Raw genomic sequence first — 15,514 nt, 5'->3', positions numbered from 1 at the left:
CGAAAACGATAAATACCCGGACATCATCAATCAATAAAATCCTCCCAACCAAACTTGAAAATTGAACTTTACGCTGCTAACACTTAGAATTCGTCAACAACTCATAGGTGGAAGTGAGAGCTTGGTGCAATTATTAATCGATAGTGTAACATCATATCAATGTTTGGATATGAATCCTAACATTGATATTATCAATACCATTGGTATTACTATTGAACGTTACTCATGTAAAAAGATCGATACTCAAGCTTTTTTCTCTCCCGCACTCACTGACTGATGCACACATGGGTTCATCAAAGTGTACTCTCTCTCTCTCTGTGAGAGTACCCCTGCGATGTGTCACACGGCACAGAGAAGCTCACTGTCTCGTTTTTTGTTGTTGCTCCGTCACATGGCTCAGCGGCGTCAGTCAAACATGCAGGAGGCTGAAGCCTGGCCTGCCCACTCAGCGTGCTCCTTGAATCAACACGTCATACAACGAAGAGACACCGCAGTATCCAAATGTCTGAGAGGAAGAGAAGCGTCATTTGGCTTTATTTTATTGCGGAAAATGAAACTACAGCAAGCTGTATAGTTTGCAGCAGGGCTGTTAAATACAATGGAAACACAAAAAACCTCTACAAGCATATGAAAAACCATGCAGCAGAAAACACGGAGCTGCAGAAGCAGAGAAGAGGAGAGACATCCCCCATTCCCTGGCCCCGACAGACCCAGACCCTCGACCCAGAGACAGCAGTTTTAAGTTGTACTGAGTGATATTTTTTTACACTCTGTTTATTGAAGAATTGCACTGGAAAGAAGAAAATTCCTTATTTATTTTTTATTTTTATTTTTTTACTAGTTTTCCTAAGAACAATTCCATTTGAAGAAAGAAATACAGAACTAGAAAAGATAGTGAAGGGAAAATTTTTATTTTATTTTTGTATTGTGGTTTCTCATTTTCTACTACAAAAAATATTTATTTTCCTAATGTTAAGGGAAACTTTGTTTTGTGTTCAATTGTTTCTAAACAAAAATGGTGATTATGATAATAAAGTATTTTGTTGTCACGTACAATGTTTTTTCGAAATTCTATCCTAGGTCTTTTGGATCCTGTTGAATCCTTTGGATCTATTAAGCTTAAATCTGAAAAAGTATTGGTATTGGTCTTGTATCGATATCAGCAATTCTGGCCCTGCATTTACTTAGTTTTGGATCAATACCAAAAGTCCCAGTATCACCCACCTCTTCAAATAATCACCCAGCTGGAAAACGGTGAACTAAATAATAAAACATAATTTAACAAAGCTTCAAGGCAGAAAATTTTCCTTGAGAAATTTTAATAATCAAGGTACTTGAATCATTTGAGGAATCGTTCTGAAGCATTATGTGCATCATGTGCATTTACATTGCAACATGCTGACTTCATCTGCACTGATAAAGTTCACCGGTTAGATGGAGCGTTAGTGGACTGGTAGTTCAGCCCTTGGAGCAGCTTTCGTGCTCACCTCCCTGTCATGTGACACGCTGTTTTGTTGTGCTTTTTTAAATCTTATTTTATTCTATTTTTTGAATCAAACTGCGTCATACCAAATAATTTCAGAGTTGCTGTGTGGGCATTTATCTGTAAAACTTGTCCCATAATGCTCAGCCAAAAAAAAAACAGTCTCTATGGCGCCTATTAAAAACTCAGTAGACACAAAATGGAAGAGCTTCTAAAACCACACGAATGAACTCCCACTTTTGTCCCTTTGTATCCAGCAGAGATGCGCAGGGCAGCAGATCTAGCTCATCATGCAGGGCCTGTCCAAGATTGTACGAATGGATTCTATGCTGAAACCATTAAATCAAATTTAGCAGAATTGATAATCTCAATAAGCGAATGTTAAATTTATATATCTGTGGTCTGTGTTAAAATGTTAGAGAGGAGGAAGACATGCTGCAAAAGTCATCAGGTCAGGACTAGAACCTGTGACAGCTGCATCAAGGATGCACCACCACAACACCCATGAGTTTTCTTCATTACTATCAGTAAAATCAGTTAACTACAAGGATTCAAGGATTTTTTACAAATCGATTACAAAAGTTTACAAATCGTCTACAGTAAATAAAAAATAAAAAATATGTGACTATGTTGTAGAGTATTTCAAAGATTTAGAGAGAGAAATCAGAACAATCTATATTTCTGCACATTTGTTAATAAGAAAAGGCCTAAGGTTTAAATTTAAAATGATTTTTGTTTGACAGTTTGACTGTTAAACATGACATATCACTGGTTCATTGTGTCTGAGTAATCCAAAATTCACAGGTAAAAATAAAGCTAATGAGTAGAAAAGTGACTAATGTCTATAGAAAAATGAAAAAAATGTTGTTCAAGACTTTTTCAAAAGAATATAGAAAATGTTTTGACAAAATCTACAGAAAGTCAAGACTTTTGGGCAATAATTCATACAAGTAATGTGTGAAAGTAGAAAATGTGACACTTTCTGTTCCTTTTTTTAACCAGTTTTTTTTTTTAATGGTTCGCCTGAACCAACAAATTTTTCCTGAAAAAACGAAATATTTATTTAATTTTCTTAGTGACTTTTTGTGTCTATGCACTGATGTGTAACTATCACGAGTCACATAGGCGTGCGTGTGTGGGCGTGTGGGTGCTCGTGGGGGTGTGTTTGTGTGTGCATGCATGCGTGTGCAGAACCAGGCTTCCTGCACTCTGAGCTGATTTGCATGTTCTGATCATTTCCATACTGGAACCTTGGCTGTGAAACTGGCTGTGCTGCAGGGGGAAAGAAGGGCTGGTTCATGGTGGTAGGGGGGTTATAAGTGTATTTGCATTTTGTGTTTAAACCTGCCCTCTCCCTCTTTCGTTTGCTCTCTCTCTGACTCTCATACGCAGCCCAATAGGCCCAATTTGACATTCAAATGATGCGAGCTTATCCAGCGAACCTTTGTACCACCATACTCTGTCTCTTCACACACGCAGTTGGAAATCTTCATAAAAGTGCTTTTTTATTTATTAATAAAAGTATTTGTTTCGCTTGAACTTTACCACATTTTGATGTGTTTTACTGGAATTTTATGTGTATAGCTAACAAAAACTAGTGCAAATTGAAAGGAAATCCACACATATTTTCAGAAATAAAAATATCAAGAGTATGGCAAGCATTTGTTTCAAGGTCCTTTGAGTCAACATGTCTTTTCACTACAGTTACAACTGCAAGTTTCTGAGGTTTGTCTCAACAACTCAAGCTCAATCAGATTCTATGGAGAACATCTGTGATGATCAGTTTTTATGTCTTGCCACAGATTTTCAATTAGACTTAGGTCTGGACTTTGACTAGGCCATTCTAGCACATGAAAATGTTTTGATCTAAATCAGCACTGTCCAAATGTTTTGCCCTGGGGGCCAAAACTGGCAAACTTACACCACTAAAAACATTAAATTAAAAATGCAAAACTTAATTTATCTTTTATTTTAGCATCTTCTCAACAATAATCATTTTTTAAATGAAATCTGCATATTTGTTATGTTCTGTGGGTTTTGGTGGTGAGGTAGACACGGTGGATCCAGGTTATGATGAATAATGGCAGTTTTAATGGTGAACAACAAATAGCACAGAGAAGTCCAGGCAGCACAAGTGAGCATAAAGGCAAGGAACTCAAACGCTGGTAGCACTGGTAGAAAACAATACAACGTAAGACAGCTAGGCAGTATAGACAAGGATCTGACAACACAGGTAGGAATAAATACAAAAGGGGTAATCAGGGAACACAAGACACAGCTGGGAGAAATCAAGGGCAGACAAGACAACACAGTAACTAAACTGACACACAGAAAAACCAAATCCTCACTGTTTGCTTTACATAGACTACTACCATTAACCAATATAATTCATGTTTTTGTTATATTTATTAACGTTTAGTAACACATCACATTCTGTGTTATAGTTTAGAAAACAAGATTACTTTTTTTTTTAATTACAGTAAAATAATTAACCTTGAGGCTTGAAATTATGAATTTTTGTATAAGTTTGATGGGGAGTCTCAGAAAAGAACTAAAATTACACAATTGATTCACATGTTAAATGTTCTTACTGGGCTTAAGGATTTCTCCATTGACTATACATACAAGCCTTGCAAAAGAATTCATACTTGAAAATATTTGACATTTTTTCCTATTGCATCTGCAAACTTAAATAAATTTTGATTGGATTTATCCGTAACATTTTCTTGTATTCATCCTCTTTTAACCTGGTGCCCTTAGTGCACACAAAACCTTTCAAAGGTGAGCTAAGTAGTTGGTAGAGTTAATATACTGTAATAAAATAATATACAATGTACTGAATTCTGTGAAAGCCTCAGGAGTTTAAGAACATTATTGAACAAACATCTTGATGACAAAGCATACCCGTCAGGGAGAAAATTATAAAACAATTTTTACAAGCTTTGAACATCACACAGATCCCTGGTCAATCCATCAGGTGAAAATAAAAATAATATAAGACAACTGGTTGTTTTAGAGCAGGAGTTTCCAAACTGTGGCCTGCGGCCATTTGTTTCATAATTTCAACACCTCAGATTCATTAACATTTTCTCTCATTTTATACTGTATTAATCCAATTAAATCTAAAAATTGTTGGTAGAATAAATAGAAATATGACTTTCTTTCCTTTTCCTATTAAGCAATTAAATTCCACTATTTTTGTTCTATAAATGCATTAACTTTGATACACATAGAAATAAAGTTTAGGAACACATGTTTAATGAATACACAGGAATTATCTTACTTTTTCTTTCTTTTCAGCAAGTCGCATATCTCCTTTTTTATGTATCATAATGCTGAAAACACAAAATCTGAATCAGACATAATTGCAATTAGCAGGTCAAACTGTATGCTTCAAAACAGGCCTAAATCCTGTTGTTTTACTCCATGTGATTTCCTTTTAATTAATGTGTAGTATTCTAATCTTGCAATGTTTAAATCTGTATTTTGTAATGATTGTTTGTAGCTGTTTTATATTAATTGTTTGAATGTAAAACAGATATCACTTTGAGATATCTGTAAATGCCAAGTGTTATAAATAACATGTGTTAATAATATAAGACCATAAGAAAACAAGGAATCTATATCAGCCACAAAAATACTGCATCTCTAATTAACATAATACCTAATAACTTTAACTGCATGTTTTAAACTTAGTGTGTCAAAATGAAACCAAAATCAAAGAGGGTAGATTTCAGAAATACTTTGTTTAAATGTGATTAATGTGTGTCTAATCCAACACATCCCATTTAACAATCGTTGTTGTGTCGATTTGTTTTTAATTTTGCTTTATGAAAGACAACATTTTTAAATCTGTGTTTTGTTCTTTTCCTCTTTCCATGTCCAGAGCGAAACGGAATAGACTTTAATCGACAGGTGAGTATGACATAAATTCCAGAGTTTGAATTCTCCTGAATCAGGACCATGTAAATGACATCTGTTTCATCTGACGTCCTCAGGATGAGTCAGGATGATCTTTTATTAAAGATGCCATCCCTTCCTGTTTGCTCGCATGCAATCTAATGTTTGTTTCCTGCACTGTGGGTGAAACAAATGTGTCTTTGAATTAAATAAACTGCATGCAAACCCATCTGCAAATCTGTCATTCAGTCACTGCATGTTTAGCTTTCAGTCAGAAAAAGTTTATTTGACTCCAAAAAGAGCATTTAGCAAAAGAGACGCAATTTGATTTACTTTGCTTTAAGATCATCAGACAGACTTTAATGTTAGCCAAAGATAACATAAATGAATACAAGAAACACATTTCACATGATGGCTTCATTTATTATTGAAAAATATTGTGCAGAATTGTTCTAATAAAAAACCTGGAGTGTTTTATTCCAGGTTTTGTTCAGACAAACAGCCTGTTTGAGATTATAACACTCAAGCAGATTTAAGTCTGAACTAAACTAAACTAAAATTAAACTATTCAAAACTTTAATTTCAAAGATATTTTTGTAAGAATATCTAAAATATTCGAATGAATATGTAACATGGGAGTCAACGATGTGGAAATTGGACAGCTAAATTGAGACACACCCATAAGGAAGACTAGTTATTATAATAGTGCATAATGGAAAAGAATTGAATAAAAACAGCCTTTACTGTCCAAAAAAGGGGAAATTCAAATGTAACAGCAGCATCGAGTATAGGTTCACACAAAAAGTTCTTAATGTGTTAAAAACAATATGCTAAAAACAATAACAATGAAATTAATAATAATTTGCTGTACAAGCTTATGACAGAAATGTCATGTGAAATTATTAGAAATAAAAATATCAGACATATGTTAAGGTATATTTGGTGTTTGTACTACCAAAATTGGCAATAATAAGCATCTTAGAGGGGGTCTCAAATATTCACAGATTTTAGATATTCATTCATGGCTGTAAATTCTGGGGGTCCACTGTACTGCACTTGAGCTTAAAGTGACAACCTGCTGCTCAACTCTTCTGTTTTTTATTTCTTTAAATCAGGTCAATTATTAGGCTGGTGTATGGCTTTTAAAATTTAACTTAAAAATGTGTACTTTCTCAAACAGAGCCAGGTTGCTTTAGTCCCTGTCTGGTAGCACGTTATTTGATGGGGTGTGCATAAGACTGACATGACACTGTCATAAACATGAATAAGTCTTCATGAATATTTATGACTATTGTCATAAAGTGTCATTCGGTAAATAATGACACTTTTAATACGAAGTTGACATTATTCAAAATATTTTTGTTATGACAGCTTGCCATTAACCAAGAATAATCTGTCATAAATATGTCATAATAGTTAATTATCAAAATTTAAAATGTTATGTATCTTTGTGTATTATATTACTGTCATTTGTTGTTAGTCTGAACTGCGACATTTATGAATGACCTCATAACTGTCGCAGTTAATATTTTCCCTTAAACATTGGACTAGTTACAGATTTCATTAAGTGTTATTACACTGTCAAAAGCTTTAACAACACAGTCATTAATATTTTCCTCACCTGAAATGACAATAATAAAAATGTTGTTAAGTTTTATTACACCGTCTCTAATGATTTAACAACGTCATTAAAATTCCACAGGCACAGGCATGACTAAACATATGAAAGTCAGCCTTATCTGACCACCAGATTCACTGTGTAATGTGGAAATTTCATATACATTTTGTTAGGTCTAAATTACCTAAACACAGACACAAAGAAGAGACAAGAGTCAGAGTTTGGTTTTACCTGCAGGGAGAACACAGTTGAAACCCAGTTACAGATTTCTGCCTATGCTCTGAAGCTTCAACTGAGTCTTACCCTGCTTTTATTAGCATTAGGAACTCCCTAGTTACATGACAGCGTGCAGCTCTGAAGGGAGGGGGAAAAGAAAACAGCTGCACACGCATATGAACATAACTCAGTTATACAGACAAGGTAAGACTATAAATTTGCAGTTCCCCTGGGCAGTTGTCGCCGGAATGTCTCGTTCATGGTATCCTCCATTTTCACTCCTCAGCAGGCCGCTTCCAGAGTTTCTGCAAACACTTCAAAACACTCAAAGCACTTCAAAACACTCAAAACACGTCATTAAAATGTAAATGCAAAGGTAAATAAAATGGATGATAATATAAAATAAAGGTAAAGCAAATAAATGATAATAAAATATAAAATACTTCCAACACATTTTCTCTCAGAAGTACAGATGTGAAATAGATTACACATTTCTTTCAAAATGCATGTTTTTGTTACTGTGGGAGTTTGGTTAACCAGTTTCCCATGAAGGTACATTCCCAGATCCATAGGAAAACTATTTGCCCATGCCAGGTCTACCATGAAACCACAAACAGTCAAGAACATAATTTTGCACAAAACATATTTGTACCTGTCAGAGATTCAACACTGAATTAGGGACAACAGCAATGCGTCCCTCATTGCCAGAAAAACTGATTAATTGTGCTAGCTTAATTGCTAATTACAAACTAAGACTAAGAAAACAACCATACTGGTAATAAAACAAACTCTTTCAACATTTTTAGATATTGTGATCACAAATCTAATCAAAATCTAAAAACTTTGTTCCATTGTTGTTGCGCAACACCCCCCCCCTCCTTTCTGTCTCTACTGTCTCACTCTCTGCTTCCTCTTCTGAGAGGGGAGATGTGCTACCAGCCCTCCTTCTAACGGGTTAATTGAGTTTTCTAAATCTGCCGGGATTTACCCTGTCCAGGACTGAAGTAAACTCTGTTTAAGCTGGTTTCGAGAAACGATTCGCCTGGTTTTCTGACGGCCTACATCCAGGTGTCCCACCCTTCTTCCCCCTGTGAATTAGCCAGACTGAGCAGCCTACAGCCAACTAGTTTCACAGAGCACACCTGTTAACGGTCGCTCGTTCTCTATTTTACAACTTGCATTTGTTATTGAACCAGGTAGGTTTTAGTGACTCGGGCGAGTCCCAAGGATGACGTTTTAAATTTGGGCTACCAGCAACCTAAAAACATTTTAAACTTTTTCCTCTCCAGAATCAAACATCACAGCTATTTTACAACCATCAAAGAACTTTAAGGTGACTCATTAACTGAATGTCCACAACATCTTTTAGATTTTCTTTATGCTAAATATTTTATTAGTAAGGCATTTTTGCAAGGGTCAGTACAGCTTAATTCAGTAGCAGAAATAATCAAATAAGTAAAATCAATCATCTAGTCTATCTTTCCCTACTGCTGACACTGAAAACTAAAAAAGCGAACCTTTGAGAGAGACGGACGGAGTTTGACGTTTCGAACCCCAGACCTGGCCTGATGATGAAGAAGGTGCTGCAGCAGGAGGAAGATGTTGATCAGCGAAGGCAGGAATCTCTGTAGGTCTGATGAGCTTCTTCTCCGCATGGATGGTGAGGTCACACAGGACTTGGTGCTGGCAGGAAAAAAGGCACCAGTTCTTCTTCTTTGTCTTTGCCTTTGTCTTCATCTTTGTCTTTGGGGTCTGAACCCAGCTGATGAGAGAAGTGCGATGTGAAGCCACAGGTTGTGGGCCTGACCGGTTGGTCTCCATGAGAAGGACAGTCTTCGGCTCCGTGGCCCCGGCTCTTCTTCAGCTGCAGAGTTCTTTGTCCATCTCTTGGCTCGAAGCTGCCCGGAGGATCCAACGAACGGTTCCTCTTTTGCACTCACCTTTTATAGGGTTTCTCCACCTTTTGGTGCGTTTTCATTGGCTGTCTGCTTAGACAGATGATCTCATATCCATCACTGTCTTACAGACATTTCCTGATGTCTGTGCTAATGTCTCAGGGTTGCTCAACCTCCTATCTCCGTTGTCTTCACAACCTTTCACCTAAATAAGGCGTTGATCATCTCTGCTCTCCTGTTAGTTCCTTGCCTTTCACCTTTCACCTACTCTCTACCTCCAACATATCAGTGATGTTTAATTGCAGTTACACCTTTTACACCATTTCAAGTTCAATGTCAAAATCACATTTATCACATTTATTTTCTTTAGCTTCTCTGATTTAGCATTCATTTATAATTTTATAACCATAACTTATATCACATTTATTTTCTTCAGCTTCTCTGATCTATCATTCCTTTATGATTTTATAACCATAACTTATTAATTATCCTTATTATAATCCTAATGTGAGTTATTACAGATGTTTTTCTGAAAAGAAACCAAGAATAATCCATGATTCTAATTATTTGATGCCAAAGTTACAGTTACTTGTTTTTCTTGTAAGTGTTCTCACAAATGTAACTGTAAGTATTATTACAAGTAAACCAATATTAATATAAGTATTTTACTTTGAATCTTATCAAATTACCAAAATGTTTAGATTTCATTCTTTTAAAACTTTACCTTTAAAATAAGAAATAGTCTCAGCTATTTTTATAAATCTGCAGGCTGGAAACTTCCTCTTTTTCCAGGAAACCTGCTTTTCCTGTTCCATGACTCTCTCTGTCTGACTATGATTTCTTATGATTAGATAGAAAAAAGTAGAATTAAAGCAAAGTTTGCTTTAGACAAAAACAACACACACAACCAGATTTATTTTATTGACACCTAAGTATACTGCTGGGCCTTGAAGTCACTTGAGTGATTCATTTTAAAGATAACTTTATTTATTATTACTGTTAAACTAACTTTATTGACACTTAAGTCTACTGTTGGGCCTTGATGTCACTTGAGTGATTCATTTTAAAGATAACTTTATTTATTATTACTGTTAAACTTAAATCTCCAGCATGGGGAAGTGGGATGAGCTCGGATTTTCTTGACACCCCCTCCACGAGGTCAGACCTTTCACATGCTGGGAGTCCATCACCCTCCTGCAGTTCGCCGTCCTCATCCCCTGGAAAGAGAAGATGTTCGTCTGGGATGTGAAGATGCAGATTCTTCATCCTCAGTTGTCACAGAGGGCTCAGTGTAGTCATCAAAACTCCACTTCTCTTGACACCCCCTCCTTGGAGTTTTGATTTCCCCCATGAGGTGATGAATGTCGAAGAAAACTTGGATCGCTCTGAGTCTTCTACAAGAACCTTCGCTGGATGAACAGTCGGTTCTTCAGGATGTGGAATGATTCTTTAGGGAAGGGAAGATGGGCTGAGACAGAAGGCCTAAAAAAAACAAATTCTGGCTGTTCAGCATAGCAAAGCAAAAAGCATAAGCATCATGACGCTTTATCTGTAATCATGATCCTTTTCCATTTTAATCCATCAGGTTGTGACAGGAGTTCTTCTTTTGCATAATCCAATTTCTTCACGGCCCTCCCAGTCCAAAGCCTTGAAGTTGTTCTTTGAACGGCAACCTTCCTGTAATAGTGGCCAGTCTACTGTAGGATGGCATGGTGCTTGATTCTCTGGCCATCTTCTTGTAATGTTCTGGTTTGCTGTAGCTAAGAACTGGCTTGAGCACTGCTTCCTCATGGACCCCTTTCTCCATCAGTAGTACTGTGTTGAAGTTCAGTACTTGCTTTACAAAATCTTGGGCGTTGAATCTCAGCTTGATCACCGTAGTTGCAGGCCGATCTTGAGCTTTAATCCAAACTCTCTGCCCTGTTTTCAGTGACACTTTGAGCTGCAACTTCCCTTTTCCTCCTCTGAGCAAAAAGGAGAAGTGTCTTCGCCTCCCTGCTTTCTGTGACGTGAACGGAGTTCCTCTGCAGGGGAAGACCTGCTCTTCTAGCAGTTGTCACTGTGTCCATCAGCACCAAGAGGTACTTCTCACCTCTCTTTCCTGTTGTTCCCATTGGCTCTGCTACGTCCATGCAGACTGAACCCCATGGGACTGTGCTCTTGATGAACAAACCTTCCATCCGCTGCCCTGGGTGCCCTGCGTATCGACCACATACCTCAAAGTCACACAGCTGCATCGGATGGGCTGAAGGGACATCCAGCAGTCCTGCTTGCTCAGTTCTTCACGGGGGTGTAGCACGCCTGCATATTCGAGGGCCTTATGCACGCACCGTACTACCTGCTCCCCGTGCTACTCTAGGACCACCTGTCCTTAGGTGTTCTGTCCCACCTCGACACCGGCAGAGACAACCTTTCTTAGTGGCACGAAAAGTCGTCATCTTTGCCCCTCCATAGGGCTTCTTCTCAGGTGTGCGCCTTGTCGCTGCACCTCAAGTTTCGGGCGGAGCCTCAGTTCTGCTTTCTTCTTCCACAAATCTTTGTGTGCCACGGGCTTGCCCTTTGCAGTCTCGAAACCATTTTCTTCAAATGGCCAAGTCCTCTCTAAGGGCCTGAGCACAGTAGTAACTGTCAGTTACTAACCTGGCACTCTTGATTTTCCTTTTCACCAGCTCCAGCAATCCTTCCAGTACTGCCGTTACTTCTCCGGCTTGAGCACTACCGGGAGCTTTTCCTTTCTGACGGCATTTCTCTTTGCCGTCCTGCTTCAGAATAAATCCCCAGTATGCCGACTGGTCGGACCCCTTTCTGGATCCATCGGTGTAGATTGTCCATTCTGGTTGTCCTGGCTTGTCAGATGTTTCTTGCGGTCGTTTCTTACTGGTGGGTTGTGCTGGCCCAATTTCAAGCTCCGGGTCCAGCAGGATGTCTTTAACCATGTCTGCGTCTGTGTGATGATGTCAGCTGCTGGTGTTTGTTCCTCTGTTGCCGGATGTCTTCTCGATGGCTGCAGTGGAGGACGCGGTGTGCTTCCTCATCCATCGTCAGCTGATGATACTTTTCTTTTCTTGTGCATGCTTGCAGGCTGGTCTTTTCTTTTCTTGTCAGCATTACATCACGAACCACTCCAGCAAGACTGAGCCAACTTTCCTTTGTCAGGGGTTGATGTTTCAGTTCCTCATTCTTGGAACCAACTTCCCCACTTGCTTCAGGTCTGAGTCACAGTAGCTGTGCAGAAACTGATGCAGTTCTGTTGAGGTCTCCTCTTTCTCCAAACGATCTGGGCGGCCGGCTTCCTCCGGTTTCTTCCCCAGATTTTCCTCCTCGAAGTGATCATCCATCACTCCGTCTCTCTGTCGGTTCGAGTTGTCTATCCCCCAAAGCCTCTCTTTAGCCTTCGAGCAGGGATGGGTCTAGACTATGTAGGCTACTAGCTTCACTGTCTGGATCCGGTCATTTATCCTCAGTAGAAGCTTTCCCTCACCTGTATGCCATACAGTTACTGCAAGGGTTGTAACTGACGGCCTTATCAGTCACCATTAACTCTATTCCTTAAGAGTTAACAAGCCAAGTGAGCTATTCAGATCCTCACATCTGTTTTCACTGACTTGGCATAGGGCCCTCCTACTCCGTTAGATCGAGCCCCACGTTGGGCGCCACTTGTTGTTGCGCAACACCCCCCCCCCCTCCTTTCTGTCTCTACTGTCTCACTCTCTGCTTCCTCTTCTGAGAGGGGAGATGTGCTACCAGCTCTCCTTCTAACGGGTTAATTGAGTTTTCTAAATCTGCCGGGATTTACCCTGTCCAGGACTGAAGTAAACTCTGTTTAAGCTGGTTTCGAGAAACGATTCGCCTGGTTTTCTGACGGCCTACATCCAGGTGTCCCACCCTTCTTCCCCCTGTGAATTAGCCAGACTGAGCAGCCTACAGCCAACTAGTTTCACAGAGCACACCTGTTAACGGTCGCTCGTTCTCTATTTTACAACTTGCATTTGTTATTGAACCAGGTAGGTTTTAGTGACTCGGGCGAGTCCCAAGGATGACGTTTTAAATTTGGGCTACCAGCAACCTAAAAACATTTTAAACTTTTTCCTCTCCAGAATCAAACATCACAGCTATTTTACAACCATCAAAGAACTTTAAGGTGACTCATTAACTGAATGTCCACAACATCTTTTAGATTTTCTTTATGCTAAATATTTTATTAGTAAGGCATTTTTGCAAGGGTCAGTACAGCTTAATTCAGTAGCAGAAATAATCAAATAAGTAAAATCAATCATCTAGTCTATCTTTCCCTACTGCTGACACTGAAAACTAAAAAAGCGAACCTTTGAGAGAGACGGACGGAGTTTGACGTTTCGAACCCCAGACCTGGCCTGATGATGAAGAAGGTGCTGCAGCAGGAGGAAGATGTTGATCAGCGAAGGCAGGAATCTCTGTAGGTCTGATGAGCTTCTTCTCCGCATGGATGGTGAGGTCACACAGGACTTGGTGCTGGCAGGAAAAAAGGCACCAGTTCTTCTTCTTTGTCTTTGCCTTTGTCTTTGTCTTCATCTTTGTCTTTGGGGTCTGAACCCAGCTGATGAGAGAAGTGCGATGTGAAGCCACAGGTTGTGGGCCTGACCGGTTGGTCTCCATGAGAAGGACAGTCTTCGGCTCCGTGGCCCCGGCTCTTCTTCAGCTGCAGAGTTCTTTGTCCATCTCTTGGCTCGAAGCTGCCCGGAGGATCCAACGAACGGTTCCTCTTTTGCACTCACCTTTTATAGGGTTTCTCCACCTTTTGGTGCGTTTTCATTGGCTGTCTGCTTAGACAGATGATCTCATATCCATCACTGTCTTACAGACATTTCCTGATGTCTGTGCTAATGTCTCAGGGTTGCTCAACCTCCTATCTCCGTTGTCTTCACAACATTTCACCTAAATAAGGCGTTGATCATCTCTGCTCTCCTGTTAGTTCCTTGCCTTTCACCTTTCACCTACTCTCTACCTCCAACATATCAGTGATGTTTAATTGCAGTTACACCTTTTACACCATTTCAAGTTCAATGTCAAAATCACATTTATCACATTTATTTTCTTTAGCTTCTCTGATTTAGCATTCATTTATAATTTTATAACCATAACTTATATCACATTTATTTTCTTCAGCTTCTCTGATCTATCATTCCTTTATGATTTTATAACCATAACTTATTAATTATCCTTATTATAATCCTAATGTGAGTTATTACAGATGTTTTTCTGAAAAGAAACCAAGAATAATCCATGATTCTAATTATTTGATGCCAAAGTTACAGTTACTTGTTTTTCTTGTAAGTGTTCTCACAAATGTAACTGTAAGTATTATTACAAGTAAACCAATATTAATATAAGTATTTTACTTTGAATCTTATCAAATTACCAAAATGTTTAGATTTCATTCTTTTAAAACTTTACCTTTAAAATAAGAAATAGTCTCAGCTATTTTTATAAATCTGCAGGCTGGAAACTTCCTCTTTTTCCAGGAAACCTGCTTTTCCTGTTCCATGACTCTCTCTGTCTGACTATGATTTCTTATGATTAGATAGAAAAAAGTAGAATTAAAGCAAAGTTTGCTTTAGACAAAAACAACACACACAACCAGATTTATTTTATTGACACCTAAGTATACTGCTGGGCCTTGAAGTCACTTGAGTGATTCATTTTAAAGATAACTTTATTTATTATTACTGTTAAACTAACTTTATTGACACTTAAGTCTACTGTTGGGCCTTGATGTCACTTGAGTGATTCATTTTAAAGATAACTTTATTTATTATTACTGTTAAACTTAAATCTCCAGCATGGGGAAGTGGGATGAGCTCGGATTTTCTTGACACCATATAAAAATGGGCTCATGAGATATTTAAACAGTTTTCTTTTTACTTGTAGCATTTAGTGAGGCTAAAATGCTCATGCTAACTTGAACATAAGCAGGAGCAAAAGTGTGAATTCAATTTCAACTTATTTTTTACTATGTGTATCAAATAGCTGGAAGAAACTATTTTCCAAAAACATTTGATGATAATTTAATTTAATTTTCATTTAGCATTAGTTACTGGTTTTTTTGTTGTTGTTTTTTTCAGTCACCATCAGTGGGGGCTTTATCTATGGCAGAAATTAATGTGGCATTCAATTTGACCTTATTTTTAAGATCAGAGCAATTTCCTAAAATGTAGGAAAACCGTAGTGATATTTGTTACTTGTGTTGACTCACAAGGCTAACTACAAGACTAAAATTGTAGCCTTTTTGTCTATACTTTATGCAGAGTAGAAAAAATTTGAACATGTTCACAAATAGTGATTGTTCCCAAAGAGACCGCAAAAACAGCAAAAAATAAAAACTGTTAACTCCAGGAATTTTTCCAGTTTCTTGTAATCAGGTTT

The 15,514-nt window shown here is 38.1% G+C and overlaps 1 protein-coding gene across 1 annotated transcript in view; it reads left to right on the top strand.

Moving 5' to 3' along the window:
- pou2f3 (POU class 2 homeobox 3) overlaps positions 1–15,514 on the top strand; it is a 55,734-nt gene that overhangs the window by 10,005 nt on the left and 30,215 nt on the right. The window contains exon 3 of the mRNA XM_032576852.1: positions 5,370–5,398. Within this exon, the coding sequence (XP_032432743.1) occupies positions 5,370–5,398 (29 nt within the window). The remainder of the gene's footprint in view (positions 1–5,369; positions 5,399–15,514) is intronic.

The sequence above is a fragment of the Xiphophorus hellerii genome, chromosome 11 (assembly GCF_003331165.1).
Source record: "Xiphophorus hellerii strain 12219 chromosome 11, Xiphophorus_hellerii-4.1, whole genome shotgun sequence".
Lineage (NCBI taxonomy): Eukaryota > Metazoa > Chordata > Actinopteri > Cyprinodontiformes > Poeciliidae > Xiphophorus > Xiphophorus hellerii.
Note: the sequence above shows the minus strand (reverse complement) of the source record. Positions and strands in the feature narration are given on the sequence as shown.